Raw genomic sequence first — 21,597 nt, forward strand, 5'->3', positions numbered from 1 at the left:
GGATCAGCTATTCTGGATTGGGTGTTGTGTAATCAACCAGAATTGATTAGAGACTTAAGGTAAAAGAACTCATGATATGATCAAATTCACCCTGACATTTGAGAAGGAGAAGCTTAAGTCAGATGTATCAGTATTAAAGTGGAGTAAAGGGAATTATGGAGGCATGAGAGAGGAGTTGGCCAGAATTGATTGGAAAAGAACACTGGCAGGGAAGATGGCAGATCAGCAATGGCTGGAATTTATGGAAGCAATTGGAAAGGCATACATCCCAGAGAGGAAGAAGTATTTTAAAGGAAAGATGACACAGCTGTAGCTAACAAGAGAAGTCAAAGGGAAGATAAAAGTCAAAGAGAAGGCATATTATAGAGCAAAAAATTAGTGGGAAGCTAGAGGATTTGGAAGCTTTTAAAAACTAACAGAAGGCAACAAAAAAGACATTATGAAGCTAAAGATGGAATACAAAAGTAAGCTAGACAATAGTATTAAAGAAGATACAAAATGTTTCTTCAGATACATTAAGTGTAGAATAGAGGTGAGAATGGATATCGAACTGCTGGAAAATGATGCTGGAGAAGTCGTAATGGGGGACAATGAAATGGTGGATGAACAGAACAAGTATATTGCATCAGTCTTCACTGAGGAAGACTCTAGCAGTATGGTGAAAGTGCCAGGTATGAAATGTGTGAGGTTACCATAACTAGAGAGAAGGTTCTTGGGAAACTGAAAGATTTGAAGGTAGATAAGTCATCTTGACCAGATGGTGTACACCCCAGGATTCTGATAAAATAGGCCATAGTCAGCATGGTTTCCTCAATGAAAATCTTGTCTGACAAATCTGTTGAAATTCTTTGAAGAAAGAACAAGCAGAATAGACAAAGAAGAATCGGTTGATGTTGTGTACTTGAATTTTCAGAAGGCCTTTGACAAAGTGCCACACCTGAGGCTGCTTAATAAACTACAAGCCCATTTAATTACAGGAAAGCTTCTATCATGGATTAAGCAGTGGCTGATTGGCAGGAGGCAAAGAGTGGGAATAAAGGGAGCCATTCTGGTTGGATGCCTGTGACTAGTGATGTTCCACAGGAGTCTGTGTTGGGACGGATTCTTATTATGTATATGTCAATGATTTTGATACTGGAATTGATGGCTTTGTTGCAATGTTTACAGATGCTATGAAGATAGGCAGAGGGGGAGGAAGTTTTAAGGAAGTAGAGAGGCTACAGAAGGACTTAGACAGATTAGGAGAATGACCAAAGAAATGGCAGATGGAATACAATGTCAGGAAGTGTATGATCATTCACTTTGGCAGAAGAAATGAAAGGATTGACTATTTTCTAAATGGAGAAAAAACTGAGACACAAAGGGATTCGGGAGTCCTTAAGCAGGATTCCCTAAAGGTTCATTTTTAGGTTGAGTCTGTGGTGAGGAAGGCAAATGGAATTTTAGCATTCATTTCAAGAGGACGAGAATATAAAAGCAAGGACATAATGTTGAGACTTTATAAATCACTGGTGAGACCTCACTTTGAGTATTGTGACCAGTTTTGGGCCCCTTATCTTAGACAGGATGTGCTGAAATCAGGGAGTTTTCAAAGGTTCACGAAAATTATTCCACGTTTAAGTGGCTTGTTATATGAAGAGCCTTTGATGGCTCTGTCCCTGTATTCACTGGAATTTAGAAGAATGAGGGGAGACCTCATTGAAACCTATCGAATGGTGAAAGTGGATGTGGAGAGGATGTTTCCTATGTTGGGAGAGTCTAAGACCAGAGGACACAGCCTCAGAATAGAGGGGTGTCTTTTTAGAACAGAGATGAGGAGGAATTTCTTTAGTCAGAGCGTGGTGAATCTGTAGAATTCTTTGCCGCAGGCAGCTGTGGAGGCCAAGTCTTTATCTATATTTAAGGTAAAGGTTGATAGATTCTTGATTGGTCAGGGCATGAAGGGATATGGAGAGAAGGCTGGAGACTGGACAGAGAGGAAAATTGGAAATGGTGGGGCAGGCTCAATGGTCTAAGTGGCCTAATTATGCTCTTATATCTTATGGTCCTAATGCCAATCCCTAAATACCTCGAAGAAAATTGTGGTGAGTTGACTTTTTGGACTGCTGCAGTCCTTTCTTTCATGACTTGATTAAGCAGGGCATTCCAAAATCTTCATGCAGTGATGCAACAGCAGTGGTATGACATGTAAAATCGGGATGCATTTTCAGGTAACACACTAAAACTGCTGGGGTACCTCCACAGGTCAGGCAGTGTCTATGGAAATGAATAAGCAGTCAACGTTTTGGGCCAACACCCTTCTTCAGGACTGGAATAAGAGGGGAAGATGCCAGAATAAAAAGATGGGGGGGGGGGGTTGTCGGTGAATTGCCACAGTGCATTTTATAGCTGATGACTAATACAGGCATAGTACACTGTGGTGAAGAGAATGATTTGTCCATTTTTAGTCTCTTCAATTTCCTCAGTATTTCCTTTTCATTTCTTTGACTATTTTCTGATTGACGGTGCAGCTGACAATACCCTGTTCACATTCGCTGAGATGCTGTGACACTGAAGCTGTGTGAAATGTTGTAATCCACACTTCCCAATTTAGCAGGTGCTGTCTGAACCCCAACTCAAAACACAGTTTTAGGGAACCCTTTATATTCCTGCCACCCTCTCCTCAACAAGTGGAGTTAAGTCCAGACCAAATACGCTGAATGAAACAATGGCAAGTTTCCTTAGGATTTCACCTGCTTTGATGGACATGGGTTGTCCTAAGAAGCGTCTGAACAGGATCTAGGTAATGCACACAAAATGTTGGAGGAACTCAGCAGGCCAGGCAGCATCTACGGACCAGAGTAAACAGTCAGTGTTAATGTGACCACTTAATCCAAAAGTAGCATATCAGACCCATCTCTGTGACAAGTGCCAGACCCTGGATCAAACAAGGGATCACCCCTTTACATTATCCTCTCAATATAAATTCTGCTGATATGTCATTGAAATAAACGCCCTCTCAGAAAAAAAGGCCAAGCCATAATTGTTGAACTTCAAGCAATCAATAAACATTGTGCCAGCTACTTTCCAGGGGCGGCATGCTAGCCCAGTGGCTAGTACAATGCTTTACGAGCAGTGTTCAATTCCCGTCGCTGCCTGTAGGAGTTTGTATGTTCCCCCTGTGACCACGTGGCTTTTGTCCAGGTGCTCCAGTTTCCTCCCACACGCCAAAGATGCACTGGTTGCTAGGTTAATCGGTCATTGTAAATTGTCCCATGATTAGACAAGGATTAAATTAAGGGGATTGCTGAGTGGCAAGGCTTGAAAGGCCAGAAGGACCTATCCCACACTGTATCTCAATAAATATATAGATAGGTAAATAAGTGCTTTTAATTAGACTCCTGATTCACCAGAATTTCTTCTCTATTGTCTATGAATTCTACTGTGAAAACAATTTTAAAGTTGTCGTTCTACATTTCAGCCATTTTCTATTCTCTGTTGTAATATTCTATGTCTCTGTCTCTAAGGAATCTGTAATTACTTTTGCTCATCTCTTCTTACATACTTGTGGAAACTCTTAAAATATTTTATTAATTTTCCTGCTGATTTACTCATATTTTCCATCTTCTTGCTTCTTCTTTCAATTTCTTTTTGTGATTCATCAGCCAATTTTAAAAGGTAAAGCTAAAAATGTACCATACCAAATTGAGCACATAATCCAATCTGAGACATCAGTGTAATGCTGGTAAAGTGCTGCAATATCGGGGTGGCAACTTCCAGGTGAAACATTAAAATAACACCTTGTCTGTCCTAACAGGTAAATGTAAAAAATTCCTGGAAACCATCTGAAGAGAAACAGAATACCTTTTACTGCTCAGTATCTATTCATCAAATAGCTTCCGTAATACAAATTCAGCAGCCATGCAGTGTGCAAATGATCTCCAGTTTTTTCCCTGCACTGCAACAATAATGAAACTTCAAAAGTTGGCTGTAGAGTCCTTTGGGGCATCATATTACTGGAAGTTCATTGCATTCTTCAACTGTTGAGAGAGGTTTCCCCCGTAGTTGTAAACAGCCATGTGCTCTGGGGAAGTTTTATATAGACCTAGCCAAATGGGAGCCAGAAGAAGTAAAAGCAGTTTTGTTTTGCTTAAATCTGCACTACATGCAGTCTGTCGCAGGTTGGTAGTTGAAATATTAATTTGTATTCAATCTGTGACACTCATATTAGAACAACAAATCATAAAAGGATACCATGCATCAACTAAGTTAGTGTGAAATCTGCTACATTTCAAAATAAATCAACTATAAAAATTATTTACTTATGCTGAAATATATTTGTATTAAGCTCTCCCACATTTGCCAGTTGGCGGCTTAGACCTATGAACAAAATAGTCGTCATTACTTTTTAAGAGTGAGTTAGGGTGTGATTTTCAGCCTGAGGAACTCCTAATGCATTTTAAGGTTGATTGATGCAGTTTATGTAAATATGTGTGATCTATTTCACGTGTACTGATGTATGCATAGGCAATTTGCTAAGAACCTGAAATAAACTACACACACACTTTGCCTGAGTTTTTCCTGTGTCTCATGTTTCGTAATGGATTTTATTATTTTGTTAGCAGTTCAGAATTTACATAGTGTACTGACAGTGAAGGTGAGATGGTGAGCAATTTTAAGTTCTTGAGGTGTCAACATCTCCAAGAATCTATCCTGAGCCCAACAGACCAACGCAATTACAAAGAAGGCATGACAGCAGCTATATTTCACTAGGAGTTTGAGGAGATTTAGTATGTCAACAAGGACACTTGCAAATTTCTACATATGTACTGTGGTGAGCCTTCTAACTGGCTGCACCATTGTCTGGTACGTTGTGGGGCGCATTGCACAGGATTGAAATAAGCTGCAGAAAGTTGTAAACTCAGTCAGCTCCATCCTGGGCACTAGCCTCCATAGGATCCAGGACATCTTCAAGGAGTGATGCCTCAAAAAGTCAGCATCCATCATTAAGGACCTCCATCACCCAGAACATGCCCTCTTCTCATTGCTACCATCAGGAAGAAGGTACAGGAGCCTGAAGACATGCACTCAGCGTTTGAGGAATAGCATTTTTATTTATTTATTATTTATTGATTGCAATACAGTGCAGAATTGATCCTCCCAGCCCTTCAAGCCATACTACTCAACAACCCCCAATTTAACCCTAGCCTAATCACTGGACAATTTACAATGACCAATTAACCTTCCAACCAGTACGTCTTTGGATGGTGGGTGGAAACTGGAGCACCCAGAGGAAACCTACATGGTCACAAGGAGAATGTACAAACCCCTTACAGGCAGAAGCGAGAAATGAACCTGGGACGCATGTACTGTATACTGTAAAGCATTGTGCTAACCACTATGCTACTGTGCTGCCCTCTCCTCTCTGCCATCTGATTTCTGAACATTACCTCATTACTCTCTCTTTCTCTCTTTTTGCTCTATTTATTTATTTTAACTTTATAATATATACTGTATATACTTAATGCTGTAATTTACAGTTTTTATTATTATATATTGTAATGTGCTACTGCCGTATAACAACAAATTTCACACGTAATGCTGGAGGTATTAAATCTGCTTCTCATTCTGATTCAGAATAGTCACTGCCCTCAAAACTACCAGGGTTATTGAGAAGCTCACATGAGTACATGACTGCTTAGCTGGATGAGTCTGCAAAGCTTTGGATTAATTTTGGCAGCACCACAAGTTTGAGATGCTGTCTTGAGCATAATAGAAGGAAAAAAGGTTCAAAGGTTCAGAAAAAAGAACATTTACAAAAAAAATGTAATTAAGAAAGGCAAGTCGAGTAACCTGGTTTAGTGTAAATGGGTGATTTATGGGCAGTGTGTATTCAGTGAGCCAAAGGGTCTGTTTCTGTGCTTTAACTCTCCAGGTCTCTAAAACCTTATCCCAGTGGAAGAGAAAGGGAAAGAAAAGTGGTTTTCATAACATTGAGGAAAATGAACAGAATGAAGAGTGTTTTTAAATTCCACTGGCTCAATGAAGACAAGAAAAACAACATTTTTAAAATACTCATTACCAAGCTACCATTAAGGCGTAGAATCATCACCACAAACATTGGAGGTGACTGGGTCAGGTGCACCAGGGTTCAGTACTGTTTGTGACTTTATAATTGCAACTGTGATAGTGGAGGAAAACCTTCAGAATCTTGAGGAAGAGTTCAAAGGGCTTTATCAGAATTAGAATCAGAATCAGGTTTAATATCACTGGCAAATGTCGTGAAATTTGTTGTTTTGCAGCAGCAGTACAACAATACTGAATGATAAAAACTGTAAGTTACAGTAATAAATATACATATATTTAACTTTTTATATAGTGTATATATATATAGTTATAGTTGTCAAGATTTTAAAAAAAAAGCTTGACCATACTACCTCAAACAACATATTGTCAAGCTTTGAAAAACAAACAAATGTGTACAAATGCAGTAAGCGACAAGGTTAGGCCTTGTCATGGTCCAGTCCGTAAAGTCCGCATTCCGGTTCACAGTCCGGTCCATCGACCCTTGCTCCAGGTTTTCCTGTCTACCCTGTTTCTGTTCCTGTTGAGCACTAATTAAGGCAGCTGATTCTTGTTGGGGCTGGCTGCATAAATACCTCCAGAGACCAGGGTGTGGCTGCTGGATTATTCTTGTCCTTACTTCTTGTTCCCCTTCCCCTTCCCCTTCCCCTTCCCCTTCCCCTTCCCCTTCCCCTTCCCCTTCCCCTTCCCCTTCCCCTTCCCCTTCCCCTTCCCCTGCCCCTGCCCCTGCCCCTGCCCCTGCCCCTTGTTTCCTTGCCTGAAGCCTTGTCTTGCCGGTAACTCTCGCCTCACCTCGCTTGAAGTTCTTGTGTTGTCTTGCCGGTAACTCTTGCCTCGCCTCGCCTGTAGTCTTGTCTTGGAGCCACCCTGTACCTAGCTCCCTTCCTGTCCCTTGCCTCCGCCGGGTAAGTCAGGCTGTCTTTCTGTTACCCTGCGGTTGGTTCTGTCCCTTCCTGTCCCTTGCCACTGTTGGGTAAGTCAGGCCATCTTGCCGTTACCTTGCAGTTGGTTCTGCCCCTTCCTGTTCCCTGCCTCCGTTGGGTAAGTCAGGCCATCTTGCCGTTACCCTGCGGTTGGTTCTGTCCCCTCCTGTCCCTTGCCTCCGTCGGGTAAGCCAGGCCGTCTTGTCGTTACCTGCGGTTGGTTCTCTGTCTTGCCTCAAGTCTCTGGTCTCCGGCCTCGCCCCAAGTCTGAAGACTCCAGCCTCATCCTGCCTGCCAGCCAAGTCATGTCCTTGCCTAGTTCTGGGGTCCAAGCCAGAGGCAAGACCCAGGTTCTGGGTCCTTGTCCAGTCTCTGGCTTGGAGTCCAAGCCCGGGCTCCTAGCTGTCTCGTCCAGTCCTGTTCCGGGTTTCTGGTTTTAGTGTCCATGTCCTAGCCCTCATCCTGTATCCTAGTCCTGTCCCTAGTACTTCAGTGTCTGTGTCTTGCACTTGGGTCCGTTCCCAGCCACCTCCTTATGACAGGTCTATGTAAAGATGAAAATGAGATATAGCCATATTTATAGATAAAATTTCCCTGTATCATCCAGGATCAAATGGGAAGCAGAAATGTCAGTTTGCACAGTAAAAAAGATATTAAAGGAGCAGGTCATGGAAAGATGATCAGATATCAGCATGAAACATCAATTTTCGGTCTTTCCTTTAAAGTATAGAATAACACCACACTTCACAACAGGATACACCTCCTGCAGAAATACTAATTTATTGTAGGCTCAGTACAAGCAGGAAGAACAAAATAGAAAAAAAACAATTGATAAAGAAGAACATTATAAAGAAAGCCAAAAGGAGTAGTATTTTAGACTCCCTAGCAAATGGAAGACAACAAGATCAGTTATCAGATACAGTATGATGTCTCTAAGAAGTATCTCATTAAGATTGGTCATGGTGTACATGAAGTGAATCCCACCATTGTTCAAGAATTGCTAACATGTAATACTTCTGATAGGAGTTAGGATAAGACGATATCTTTGTCCAGTAATAGATAATACTCCTTGTGAATCTGAAAGTTCAGCACAAATAATACATATCACAGAGAATGCAAAAAACCTACGACTTGCAAAATGTTAACAATCTTTAAAAAGGTTCTAAACAGAAACCAGGAAATGAAAGATCAGTGAGTCTGACATTAGTTGTGGGAAAGTTATTGGAAGGAATTCCAAGGAACTGGATACATAAGTATTTGGATAGACATGGACTGATTAAGGTTAGTCAGCATAGCTTCATACATGGTAGGTCATATCTAGCCAATCTTATAGAGTTTTTTGAGGAAGTTACCAGGAAAGTGGATGAAGGCAAGGCAGTGGATGTTTTCTACATAGACTTAGTTGGACATTTGACAAGGTCCCACATGAGAGGCTGGTCAAGAAGGTTCGGTTGTTCAGCATTTAGGATGAAGTAGGACATTAGATTAAGCATTGGCTTTGTGAAAGAAGCCAGAGAGTTGCCTTTCTGACTGGAGGCCTGTGACTAGTGGTGTGTCACACAGGTTGGTGCTTGGTCCTTTACTGTATGTCATCTATATCAATGATCTGGATGATAATGTGGTTAACTGGATCAACAAATTTGCAGATGACACCAAGATTTGGGGGTGTAGTGGATAGCAAGCAAGACGATCATGGCTTGCAGAGGGATCTGCATCAGCTGGGAAAATGGGCTGAAAATGATAGATGGAATTTAATGCAGACGTGTAAGATTTTGCACATGGTAAGACCAACTGGGGTACGCCTTAACAATGAATGGTAGAGTGCAGTAGAACAAAGGGATCTGGGAATAAAGGTACATAATTTGTTGAAAGTGATGTCACAGGTAGACAGGTTCATAAAGAAAGCTTTTGGCACATTGGCTTTCATAAATCAATGTGTTGAGTACAGAAGATGGGATGTTCTGTTGAAGTTTTAAAAGACATTGGTGAGGCCTAATCTGGAGTGTTGTGTGCAGTTTTGGACACCTACCTACAGGAAAGATGTAAACAAGGCTGAAAGAGTACAGAGAAAATTTACAAGGATGTTGCCAGGACTGGAGGACCTGAGTTATAAAGAAAGATTGAACAGGTTAGGGCTGTATTCTTTAGAACGTAGAAGATTGGGGAGAGATTTGTTAGAGATATACAGAATTATGAGGGGTAGAGATAGGGGAAATGCAAGCAGGCTTTTTCCACTGAGGTTGGGCAGAATTACAACCAAAGGTCCTGGCTTAAGGTGAAAGATGAGAAGTTTAAAGGCAACATGAGGGGAAACTTCTTCACTCAAAGGGTTCTGAGAGTGTGGAATGACCTGCCAGCAAAAGCAGTCCATGAAAGCTCGATTTCATTGTTTAAAGTTTGGATAGGTACATAGATAGTAGGCATATGGGGGGCTGTGGTCCCAGTGCAAGTAGATGGGAGTAGGTAGTTTAAATGGTTTTGGCATAAACTAGATGGGCCAAATGGCCTGTTTCTGTGCTGTACTTCTCTATGACTAATATACTAAATCTATTCATGTTTTCCATTTGGCTCTGTAATACATGTAAATATCTGATGTCATTCATTACATATTTAGGAAAGTGCTTATTCCTGTGTGCAGAAGGGGAAATATCCTTCAGTATACTTTGCTCAACTTGTCTGAACTTCTCAAGCTTCATGTATGCACACTCTGCAATGGATTTCATCAAAGCGTAATAACTCACTGAGTACATAGATCTTACAATAGAAATATGAGACGGTCGGATCTCATTTTGTCCTTTTTGTTTAAACCAGTGGCCATAAATTAGCTTGTAAGACATCTAAGATCTTGCCTTATGTGGTTATGATGGGGGAAGGGGAGATGGGGCAGATGAGGAGTAGGAGGATCTGAAAAATAATGTTCCCTTTTCTAAATAATTCATTATTAACTCCTAAAAAGAAAAATTACCCTTCAATTATCTAGCCAAATACAATGTATTAAAGGAACTTCAAGTAGCCAGTTTAAATTACTGTACATAAGAAGATAGCCCTGTTTCATGATCAAACATCATTCATCTTTTTAATACAGTGGGATCTACATTTAAAATTGTGCCTAAATTTAAAACCATGTAAGAAACTACATTTAATGGCCCTTTGAATAGTGTTGCATTTAAATGATTCTCTGTTTAATAGACTATTAAATGCAGTTTCCTAAATGACTTCCTTACATCAGCTGCCCTACTGAGAGAGAGAAAAGAGAGAGAGAGAGACAGAGAAAAGCAAGAGGCAGAGATGGAGAAGAGAGAGAGAGTGAGAGAGAGAAGGTAAAAGAAGAATGTGTAGTTTATTTTTCCTTCTTAGGCAGTTCGGCATGATCAAGGACAATTTATTTCCACCCTGGATATGTGGATTTTTTTTCACTGGTTTATTAGTCCAATGGTGGAAAACTCAAATGGGCAACATGATGGCTGATGATGAGGTGGGTTGGTGAAGTTAGCCTATACCCCTGGTCTGTGTATCAGACTTGATGCTGCAAAGGGTTCCATGTCAGCACAATGCTGATGGGCAATAACTTGAAATGTTGACTGGTGCTGCTTGACCAGTTGAGTTTTATTAATTACATATTTGTAGCATTCTGGATTTCTCCAATGTTTAGATGTAACATCGGTAAGTATAAAGCTATTTCTTTAAGGCTTGTTTATAATATGACATTATCATAGCAGAGAACAGAACTTATTTAGCATTGTGGTTATTTTCTCAACATCTACTAAGTGTGTCAAATGGAATCTGAGCAACTCTCTGGAAACACACTCTAAAATGAATTGTCCATTTTAAATATTAGGAGCTTAGAGAGGAATACAGGGATTCCATGTGCCTCAAGATTCACAACATCATCCCATATACATTATTCCCTCTCCACCTTGATGGGCTACTGGGATGTTGCACTTCTTCAAGGAGGCCCTGAGCACAGCCTTGAAATTTTCATGAGAAAATCTGCAGATGCTAGAAATCCAGAGCAACACACACAAAATGCTGGAGGAGCTCATCTATGGAAAAGAGTAAACAGTCTTTTTACACTTCAAACCGAGACCCTCATCAGGACTGGAAAAAAAAATGAGAAGTCCTTGAAACTTTCCTTTGTTTCCCTGGTAACCTTTCTATGGCAGAGAGCAGAATAGACTATTTATTTTGGGAGTCAAAGTTCAAACTTAGAAATTTATTATCAAAGTACATATATGACTCCATATACAACCCCGAGATTCATTTTTACAGGCATTCACTGTAAATACAAAGAAACACAATAAAATCAATGAAAGACCACACACAACAAGATGAATAAACAACCAGTGTTCAAAAAGACAACAAACTGTAAAAATACAAAAAGATAATAATAATTAATAAATAAGCAACAAATATCAAGAATACGAGATAAAGAGTCCTTGAAAGTGAGTCCATAGATTGTGATCTGTTCAGTGTTGGAGTGAGTAAAGTTCAGTGAAGTTATCTCCTTTGTGCTTTCTAGTTGAGGGATAATAACTGTTCCTAAACCTGGTGGCTTGGGTCCTGAGGCTCCTGTACCTTCATTCTGATGGCAGCAGTGAGAAGACAGTATGGCCTGGATGGTGATGGCAGGGATTCAAATGAATCTCATGGCTGTATATGGTGACATATATGTACTCTGATAATAAATTTTCTTTGAACTTTGAATGTAGCCAATTGAGTGTAATGAGGAACTCAGTATTGTGGATGATAGTGCGAAAAGGATGCTGACATTGGTTCACTTGCTCTGGAGGACTTTGCAAAGATAGCATATTTTCCCATTGTTTTGAGAAACCTCCAGTGTGTAACCATGTCTGAGAATCGCAGCAGAGGTCAATCCATTGCTTCACACTTATTAGGATTAAATTCTATCTGCCAATGTTCTACCCAACTTTCCATCTGATCTATATCAAGACAATCTTCCTTGATATCTAAAACTTGGTCAATTTTCATGTCATTTTCAAATTTTCTAATAACTTCTCTTGCATTTACATTCAAATAATTAATCCACATAACAAACAACAAGGGTCCTGGCCTTATCCTCACCAGTCTTCTTAGCTGCCTCCTCAAAATCTCATGGAATTTCTTGTGCAAAACCATGCTGCTGAGCAAGGTTCCTGCTAACATTTTTACAGCTGCAGGGACCAACCATCGCTCTGAGCAGAAATCTTTACACAGTCTGAAAATTGTGTGGCACTTTAAGTGATTTTGTTTGGTAATATGCACATCATACTAACACAAGCCACAACTCACAACACAAGTAAATGATGTCAAGCAGTGAAATCAACTGACAAGCAGAATGGCAAAAGTAAAATGTTTTGAGCAGATGGCATTAGCATTAAGTGGGCCGACGGTTTATTAATAATGAGCTACCTACTTTCATTCTGTGTTTATTGTTACAATTTGTAACAGTGTTGTAACTTGAAACAACACTGACAATGTAAATACCTTGAGGATCTAAAATGTTTCAAAGTAAAGGTTGTAGTATTCAATTCAAAGATTCAAGATTCAAAAAACTTTATTGTCAGTCTAACCATACATCAGCTCTGCAGGGCAAAATGAGACAGTGTTTCTCAGGAGCAGTGTAATCATAACATAACAAACGCAACACTAAATAATAAACATAACAATAAATAGTAAAACACAACAGCCACATGTCAGTTAAAATCAGTTATGTGTCCAGTGCGTTAAAAGTGTCCAAAGCATGTTAATTATTCAGAAAATGTATGGATTATATTCATTAACAGCTGATTAATTAATTAATTAACACATTTTAAACGTATTTCATAATTAAATTTCAAAATTGTATTAACATTATATAAAAGGACATTGTAGCTGCATGATAACAAAGGCAACATGTACGGGGGCATTTCAGTTACTGTGTGGCTGTGTACTCACACAGTTTACAGGGAACAGTGTTGTTGAGTATCCCTGATCAGCCCCTGCTTTCTACATGTACGAAATTTCTTTACCACTGATGCTGTAGGGCAGTGTGGTAGAGTAGGGATCTGTTGGCAGCCCCTTGTCTTATGGATTTTGATTATATAGCCCATTCTCTTAGCACTTCAGTGAAAGCATCAATGCTGGTGCATTCGTAGAGGATCGCAGTTTTCTTCGATGTAAATGGAAGAAGTTTATTATTATAACATGTACCAAAACACAGTGAAAAGTTTTCATTCCATACTGTTCATACAGATGAGATCATTACACAGAACATTTAATGTACAACGTAAAACAATAAAAGAATACAGAAAGCTTAAGACCAATTGTGACAGAAAGACCTGACTGGAGGCAAGAGATTGGCTCTCTCTATTCAGACAATCACTAGAGCCCAGTCAAAATCATTGAAGGGTCTCCCTGAAACATCAACTGTATTCTTTTCCATAGATGCCGCCTGGCCTGCTGAATTCCTCCAGCATTTTGTGTCTTATCTGCAGTTTTTGTGGTGTTTGGTCAGACAGATACTCAGTTTCCATTATTGGGGTATTTAGTAGTGTTAGAGAAAATAATTATTATAGTTTTGCTCTGCTCTGTCTTATGATAACACAGCATTATGTGAAAGTTTTAAAAGAAACAGCTGTTATGCTGTAATGATGCCACATCAAAATATTTGGCAAAACCTGAACACAACTAATCTGTAGATAATAAAAGCTCAACTGGTCATGGAAGATCTACAAAGAAACAGAGTTAACATTTCAAGTTATTGACACAAATACTTTCTATTTTTATTGACACAAGTACTTCTATTTCTATTTCCAATTTCCAGCATTTGCTGTACTCTGCTTCTGCACTGATCTGCTTTCCTTGAGATCCCATCATTTTCAATGAAGATTTACTATATAAGTTGTTTATATAGCATTTTTAATCCAGGAAGATTTCAAAGGAATTTTATGGGAGGCAGGAAGAAAACGTGACAGAGGATTTTGGGAAGAGTGATTGGAAGCTTGGTCAAAAAAGGAGCATTTAAAATAAGAATTTGAAGGATACAGATAGATAAACAGAACGATTTGACACTTGATAAGCTAAAAACAGAACCATTCAGGCTGGATTTCCTCCAGACCTGTTTTTACATTCAAGAATATAATATTAAGGAGTCATAGCAACCAGACATGATTGAGAAAGTGAGAAGCAGGGTACAAGACATAGGTAATGTTGAGCACCTCCCCTCCATCTGCCAAAAGCGCAACTTCCTGGAGGCCCAGTATTTTAGTTCTGATTCCCATTCAGGTTCTGACAGGTCAGTACATGGCCTTCTCTTATGCCAACATGAGGCTACCATTAGAGTGGAGGAGCAAAACCTTATATTCCATCTGGGTAGCTTCCAACTTGACGGTATGAATATCTACTTTTCCTTCCAGTAGAAAAAAAATTCCAGCCCCCTCCCTGCTTCTTCTATTCATCACTTAGGTCTCTTACTTCTTCTCACCTGCCTTTATCACCTCCCTCTGGGTCTCCTCCTCTTTCCATTTCTCCTGTGGTCCACTCTCCTCTCTTATTAGATTCCTTCTTCTCCAGCCCTTTACTTTTCTGACCCATCTGGTTTCATCGGCCTCCTTCCGCTCCCCACAACTTTTTATTCTGGCGTCTTTTCCCCTCCTTTCCAGTCCTGAAGAAGGGTCTCAGTCTGAAATGTTGACTTATTCATTTCCCTAGATGCTTCTAAATTCCTCCAGCATTTTGTGTGTGTGTTGCTTTGGATCTCCAGCATCTGCCGAATTTCTTGTGTTTGTAGTTGATGCAATACTTCTCATTTTTAATCAAGAACATAAATTAACAACAAAATGATAATGAATGCAGAAATATACAATATATTCAGCTGTAATGCATTAGGATATAATCAGCTGTCTGACAATGTATTTTCATGTCATTCAGAATAGAACGAATATAATGGAGACACAGAGTCTACTGCAAAAATCAAACAAACAGCTGGTAGAGTGCAGCAGATCGGGCAGCATCTACGAGAGGATGGTCATGCTTTAACAGATGATGCTTGACTCTCTGAATTAGTCAGTTTGCTTTTCTTTAAATCACAGATATAAGTTGTAAAGACCTTGGAAATCATTCAAAATGCTTGATTTCAATAAGGAGGGTTATCAAACATTTTAACGTGCGGATGAATACTGTGCAATTTCCCACAATAGATGCATGTTATCTGCATTTGCTGTGGGTGAATCTACTGACCTTTTTGAGATGACAATATTTCAGACAACATTTGAACATTAACACTCTTAAATGTTATATTTCAGTCATTTATTTATTTTGACGAATAACTCCAGATCTGCAGTTAAATCTGTTATACTTATGCCTCTGGTAAACCAGATCTACTCTAATAAAATAAATATGACCTTTTACCTTGAATTTGATGTCTAATGACTTCCTCCCCAGAAATATTTATGAAATGTAATATTTATTGTGACTGCTCATAAAATATTTTCATTATTTGGATGAAAGTGCCTGTAGAAGTGTCTCAGCCTGAAGCGTTGATGTATATTGATTTCCACAGATGCTGCCTGACCATCTGAGTTCCTCCAGCATTTTGTGTGTGTTACTCTGGATTTCCAGCATCTGCAGAATCTCCTCTGTTCTTAATTCTTTTGTATTTTTTCAAACAATTAACAAAAGACAAGTTTCTTCTGAATGAATACAACAAAACCTTGCACTTAAACAGATTTAAAATATATGCGGATAATTCAATTACGCAATTATCTAGAGAGATTTGGGGATTCATATTGTTTGCAACACACACACAAATGCTGGAGGAACTCAGCTGGTCAGGCAGCATCTGTGGAAATGAAAAACAGTCGGCGTTTCGGGCCGAGACCTTCTTCAGGTTGAGTTCCTCCCGCATTTTGTGTGCGTTAATTTGGATTTCCAGCATCTGCAGACTTTCTCGTATTTATTCCTTTTTTTTGCTGTTTTCCCTCATTGAATCACGGTAAACTTTTTTTTTCAGATACTAAATCGTCGATTTAAAAGAAGCCCGCGAGCATTTCGTTTTGCAAATTGAGGGACGCAGACACCCGCTAAGTGTTACTCCCCAAAAGAAACGGGAGTAAATTTTGTTCCCTGCATTGTACAGTTTGACTTGAAAGAAAAAGCTAGCGCTGATTTGTCGCCGTTGGGTTTTTTTGGGGTGGAAATTTCGTTTGTTGACGTTTGAAAACCTTCCTTCTGGGCGGCCCCGCAAGGAGCCCCGTCGTTGGAGTTTAAAGGCAAGTTCAGAACAGATGGCAACAGATCCGCCTTAAAGTGAAGTCCCTCCAAGGCACCCCAGCCTCGGGCAGCGTGAGTCTCTCACGCGTGCCTGCGATGATCTTTATACCGAGCTTGCACGATGGAACTAAAAGGCGCCGATAGATCTCCGGCGGTTTTTCGGTAGGAGATTCCATGCTCAGATCCCTGGCAGAAGAATGGACTGCTGGAGGATTTTAACTCCAACATCTGTCTTGATTCTGGCTTCCGGTAAGTGAAGAAATAATAGAGGATTTAAGCAGCCAGTGACCGTAAATCATAACAAGCACAGCTTTAACCACTTTAACTCACAAAATGTAACTCTGAGTATTTAGCAAACACTTACACTCTAAATCAGAATACTGGATTATAGATTTTGCCAACATCGACATAAAATTTTGTATGATTCTGCCCACTGAGACCAGATTTTACCCCGAATGTCTCATATGTTCCAACTCAGCTTCTGCATGCAATAGATCCCGTTAAAGGCTGTCTTTTATTTAGTTCAATCGGCATCTCGGAGTGGAAGGGAAAACAAAGGAAAAGTCTTCATTTAGAACGATTGCCCAGTTTCCAACGGAATCGTTTCAGTGACTACGTTTGCTGAAAGGTCTGCTTGCGGCGTGTACCACTGAGGCAGTTGTAAATTTACTCATTTTGACCCATATTCCTTCATGTCAGATTATTATGAACGAAAACCGGTGTTAGCGCACTCCTTAACATTTACAGTTAAGAAAAAGTAGTGCGATCTGATTACCGATTACGCGTTAGCCGGGAGTAAGTTGCTTCTCGGCAAGCGCCCAGTTACTCGAAGGAGGTTATGAGATCCCAGGGGAACCCAATGTGAAGGCACAACTTTCAAAGTGCTGCTTTGAGAGAAACCTAATTTCAAATTTACCGGCGTTCATTGTTTCTGAAGATTATAGGAAACAAAATATTCAAATTATAATTCAAAGCACAAGAGATTTGCACATCTTTTGAAAGATCGATTTCTCATCTTACGATGGGAAGAAAGATGTAGGTCCTGAGGGCATTTTCTGCACGCTGTAAGTCACTCACGCAGAGCCCGTGGTACTCGCTGGCTAAGGACAGCTGAAGTAACCGAATGTCGAAAGGAATCTCTTGAGTAAAGCTGCTAAAACTGCAGCTTTGGTTCGTTATTTGTTAAGATATCAGAATGTTGTTTTAAATATTTTTGATTTATTTGGATATGGTCAAAAGATTGATGAATCTCGGCAACGTGGAATGCCTGTGGCAGCGTTTCACTGCTTCAGGAACTTTGAAGTAGAGACATTTATTTTTCGTTCAGTCTTTGTACCCTTTCCCTTTCGGGCCTTGTCCCGATCTCTTTCACCGTAAAGTATCCAACTGGTCTACTTAGACATCACACGACTAAGTATATTCTTTCAGCTGGTCAAAGAACACTGAGGCTGTCTACAAGAAGGGTCAGGGCCGTCTCTATTTCCTGGGGAGACTGAGGTCCTTTAACATCTGCCGGACGATGCTGAGGATGTTCTACGAGTCTGTGGTGGCCAGTGCGATCATGTTTGCTGTTGTGTGCTGGGGAAGCAGGCTGAGGGTAGCAGACACCAACAGAATCAACAAACTCATTCGTAAGGCCAGTGATGTTGGGATGGAACTGGACTCTCTCACGGCGGTGTCTGAAAAGAGGATGCTGTCCAAGTCGCATGCCATCTTGGACAATGTTCCCCATCCACTACATAATGTACTGGTTGGGCACAGGAGTACATTCAGCCAGACTCATTCCACCGAGATGCAACACAGAGCGTCATAGGAAGTCATTCCTGCCTGTGGCTATCAAACTTTACAACTCCTCCCTTGGAGGGTCAGACACCCTGAGCCAATAGGCTGGTCCTGGACTTATTTCCTGGCATAATTTACATATTACTATTTAACTATTTATGGTTTTATTACTATTTATTATTATTTATTTATTATTATTGTTATTATTTATTATTTATTGTAACGAAAACCAATTTCCCCCGGGATCAATAAAGTATGACTATGAACTATGAAGCTTGCTCCCACGGAGCTAAATGCATGTTTTTTTTCAGGCAGTGTTAAATCATGAGAACTGGATGAACTTGGGATGTTTTCTTGGAGGCTGAGGGGAGATCTGATAGAGGTTTACAAGATTCTGAGAGGTATAGGTGGAGCAGACAGGGAATATATTTCCCAGGGTTGAAATGTTCATTACCAGAGGGCATGCATTGAAGGTGAGAGGGGGTAGGTTCAAGGGGGATGTGAGGGGTAACTTTTATTACACAGAGAGTGGTGGATGCCTGGAATGTGCTGTCCGGTATGGCGGTAGAGGCAAATACAGTAGAGGCTTTTAAGATACGTTTGGATGGCACATGGATGGTGTGAGGAAGATGGAAGGATATGGACATGGTGTAGGTAAAAGGGATTAGTTTTTGGGTGCTTTTGATTTGCTTTTTAGCTGGTTAGGCACAACATTATGGACTAAATGGCCTGTTCCTGTGCTGAATATGTTCTATGTTGTAAATAATTCATTCTTTTTTGACTGTTTCGCTCGTGCCTTTCTCAAATTAGGGTTGCCATCGTCTCTTTGTGTGCTATGAATAAACATGACTTGTTTAAATTATTACTTGAGCTAATGACATACTTGATATTAATAAACAATGTTGACATAGGTTATGTTGAAGAGTTATTGAAGATTGCAAAGCAGGAAATGAGGGGCACCTATATGCTTTGTTTGTGTTAAGTTCATCCTCCCTCCCTTGGTTTGCTTCCTTCCATATTTTTCCATTTTACTATCCCCTTTACTTTTTAACTTCCATATTAAACCAAATACTTTATTTTCATCATTATCTAAAAATGTTTCCCCATACTTAGACTGCTGACTTTCGCACTTCTTTTCCCAGGACTGGTTCCAACTTCTTTCTTGGGTAATTTACATTTTATTTATTTACTTGCTGACACACAGTGCTGAGAGGACTATTCCTGCCCTTCAAGCTGTGCTGCCCAGCAGTTCCCTAGCCCCTAATTTAACCCTCGCCTAATCACGGGACAATTTACAATGACCAATTAACCTAACAACCAGTACGTCTTTGGACTGTGGGACGAAACCAGTGCACCCGGAGGAAACCCACTTGGTTATGGAGCAAATGTACAAACTCCTTTCAGGCAGCAGTGGGAATTGAACCCGGGTCACCTGTACTGTAAAGCATTGTGCTAACCACTACACTACCGTGCCACCCCTGAACCCACCTCTGTCTTCCCTGGGCAGGGTAGTGGACACAAACCTGATAAGCCTCTACTGTGTTGGGTGGGAAGATTCCACTGATTTGCTGGGGAAAGGGTCTTTGGATAGTCGGAAATCTGTAGGTGTGATATGCTTTATAGGCAGCTTGAACCAAGTTAGGAAGGGGATGGGCAATTAGGTCTCATCAAACCCTAGTGAATACTTTTAAGGAGAGGTGAAATCATGGAGTGTTCACTCTGGGAGTAGAAATGAGAAACCACTGAGATGACGGGGAGAAATGTGAGACAACACTGTTACAACCTGGGTGGAAGGGTGGGTGAGGGTTCTGAAAGAAAGATGGGCGATTGACTTGTGTGAATTAGGTTCCAGTTCAGTGCAGTGCTCGCAAATTGAGTTGTTTTGGGAGACTTCTACAATAGACACTGTGACTCAACTGATCCAAGTTTTCCAAACTCAGCCTTACCCTCGGAATGACATCATCCGATGCTAATGTACTCTGTAAATCGCATCATATGTCATATGACTTGCTCCTGGCTGAATTTCTTGAGTACTGCAAAATGACCCAGAAATAATGATAATTGTAATTTACTGTGGGAAATAAAATCTACTTTAATGCAGGAACTTGAAAAATAAGTGGTACGTTCCTGACTTCCCACATCCCACACACAATACAAAAACCTTGAAGTCCTTCTCACAAGTGCCTGTATTGTGCTGTAGGTTTTCTATGTTTCTATGTCTATGTTTCTGCTACACCAAGGTAACATGCAACATGTTCCTTCCAAGCTGCTGCAAGGACCATTTGTCTGACAGGCTGCTTTTTTTTCTGTAAGTAGAATAGCTATCTTTTTCTCCAGCCTTTTACCTTTCCTACCCACCTGACCTCCTATCACCTTCCAGCTAGCCTCTTTCCCCTACTCCAACCTTTTTATTCTGGCATCTTCCCCCTTCCTTCTCAGTTCTGGAGAAGTGCCTCAGCCCAAAAAATAGATGCGGCCTTCTCTACATTGGTGAGACCCGTCGTAAGTTGGGGGACCACTTTGTTGAGCATCTCCATAACATCTGCCATAAGCAGGGCTTTCCAGTGGCCAAAAATTTTAATTCCAATTCCCACTCCCATTCCCATTCCGATATGTCAGTCCACGGCCTCCTCTTGTGCCAAGATAAGGCCACCCTCGGTGGTGGAGCAACACCTAATATTCCATCTGGGTACCCTTCCTTCGGATGGCTTGAATACTGATTTCTCTTTCCAGTAAACAAATTCCTCCCTCCTCTATTCCTCACTCTGACCTCTTAGCTCTTCTCACCAGCTTACATCCTCCTGGGTCCCCTCCTCCTCCTCTTTCTCCTGTGGTCCATTCTCCTGTCAGAGAGATTCCTTCTTCTCCAGTCCTTTACCTTTCCCACCCACCTGGCTTCACCCATTACCTTCCATCTCGCCTCCTTCTCCTCCCCCCAGCTTTTTATTTTGATGTCTTTCCACTTCCATTTCAGCCCTGACGAAGTGTCTTAGCCTGAAACATCGACTGTTTATTCATTTCCATAGATGCTGCCTGATCTGTTGAGTTCCTGCAGAATTGTGTGTGTGTGTTTTTTTCAACTGGATGTCTTTGAAACTTATCATTAAGGAATAGGATCAGGTTTCTAATAATAAAATATAAACATGTGATAAAGCACAACAGTGAAGTTTTGCTATTCATGATTCAGCTCTAACTGGCTGAGCAGGTTGAGTGACTATGATTAGCAGAACAAGTATGTCATAAGAGCTTGTGGATGATACACGAAAGGAGGCCAACGATGAATACACAACAAGGACAACATTGTAGAACATAAATTTTAATGGAACCAGGCCACCAAAAGACAGCAGAGATTTGCTGAAATGCAAAACAAGGGTTGGAGTGCTCTGTGCTACAGAATTGTGCCAATGTGAAGCCAAAATTTGAGACCGAAAGATTGGCAATGTTAGAGGGAAGAACAAGTCCGCAGATAGCATCAACCATACTCTAGTCTGCTGTCGAGTTGTTTCCAAACATGCACATACAAAGCACTAAATCCTTCCAAATCTACAAACATGCTGTAATCATGAATTTAAATGCTGTG

At 40.5% G+C, this 21,597-nt stretch overlaps 1 protein-coding gene across 4 annotated transcripts in view; it reads left to right on the forward strand.

Annotated features, from left to right (window-relative positions):
- The window catches only part of tgfbr2l (transforming growth factor beta receptor-like), a 138,357-nt gene that overhangs the window by 11,720 nt on the left and 105,040 nt on the right, over positions 1–21,597 (forward strand). For all 4 annotated transcript variants that reach the window (XM_072262089.1, XM_072262086.1, XM_072262088.1 and 1 more), the window contains exon 3: positions 15,976–16,484. In XM_072262089.1, coding sequence (XP_072118190.1) covers positions 16,433–16,484 — 52 coding nt within the window. In that variant the 5' untranslated portion in view covers positions 15,976–16,432. The remainder of the gene's footprint in view (positions 1–15,975; positions 16,485–21,597) is intronic.

Source organism: Mobula birostris, chromosome 6, assembly GCF_030028105.1.
Source record: "Mobula birostris isolate sMobBir1 chromosome 6, sMobBir1.hap1, whole genome shotgun sequence".
Lineage (NCBI taxonomy): Eukaryota > Metazoa > Chordata > Chondrichthyes > Myliobatiformes > Myliobatidae > Mobula > Mobula birostris.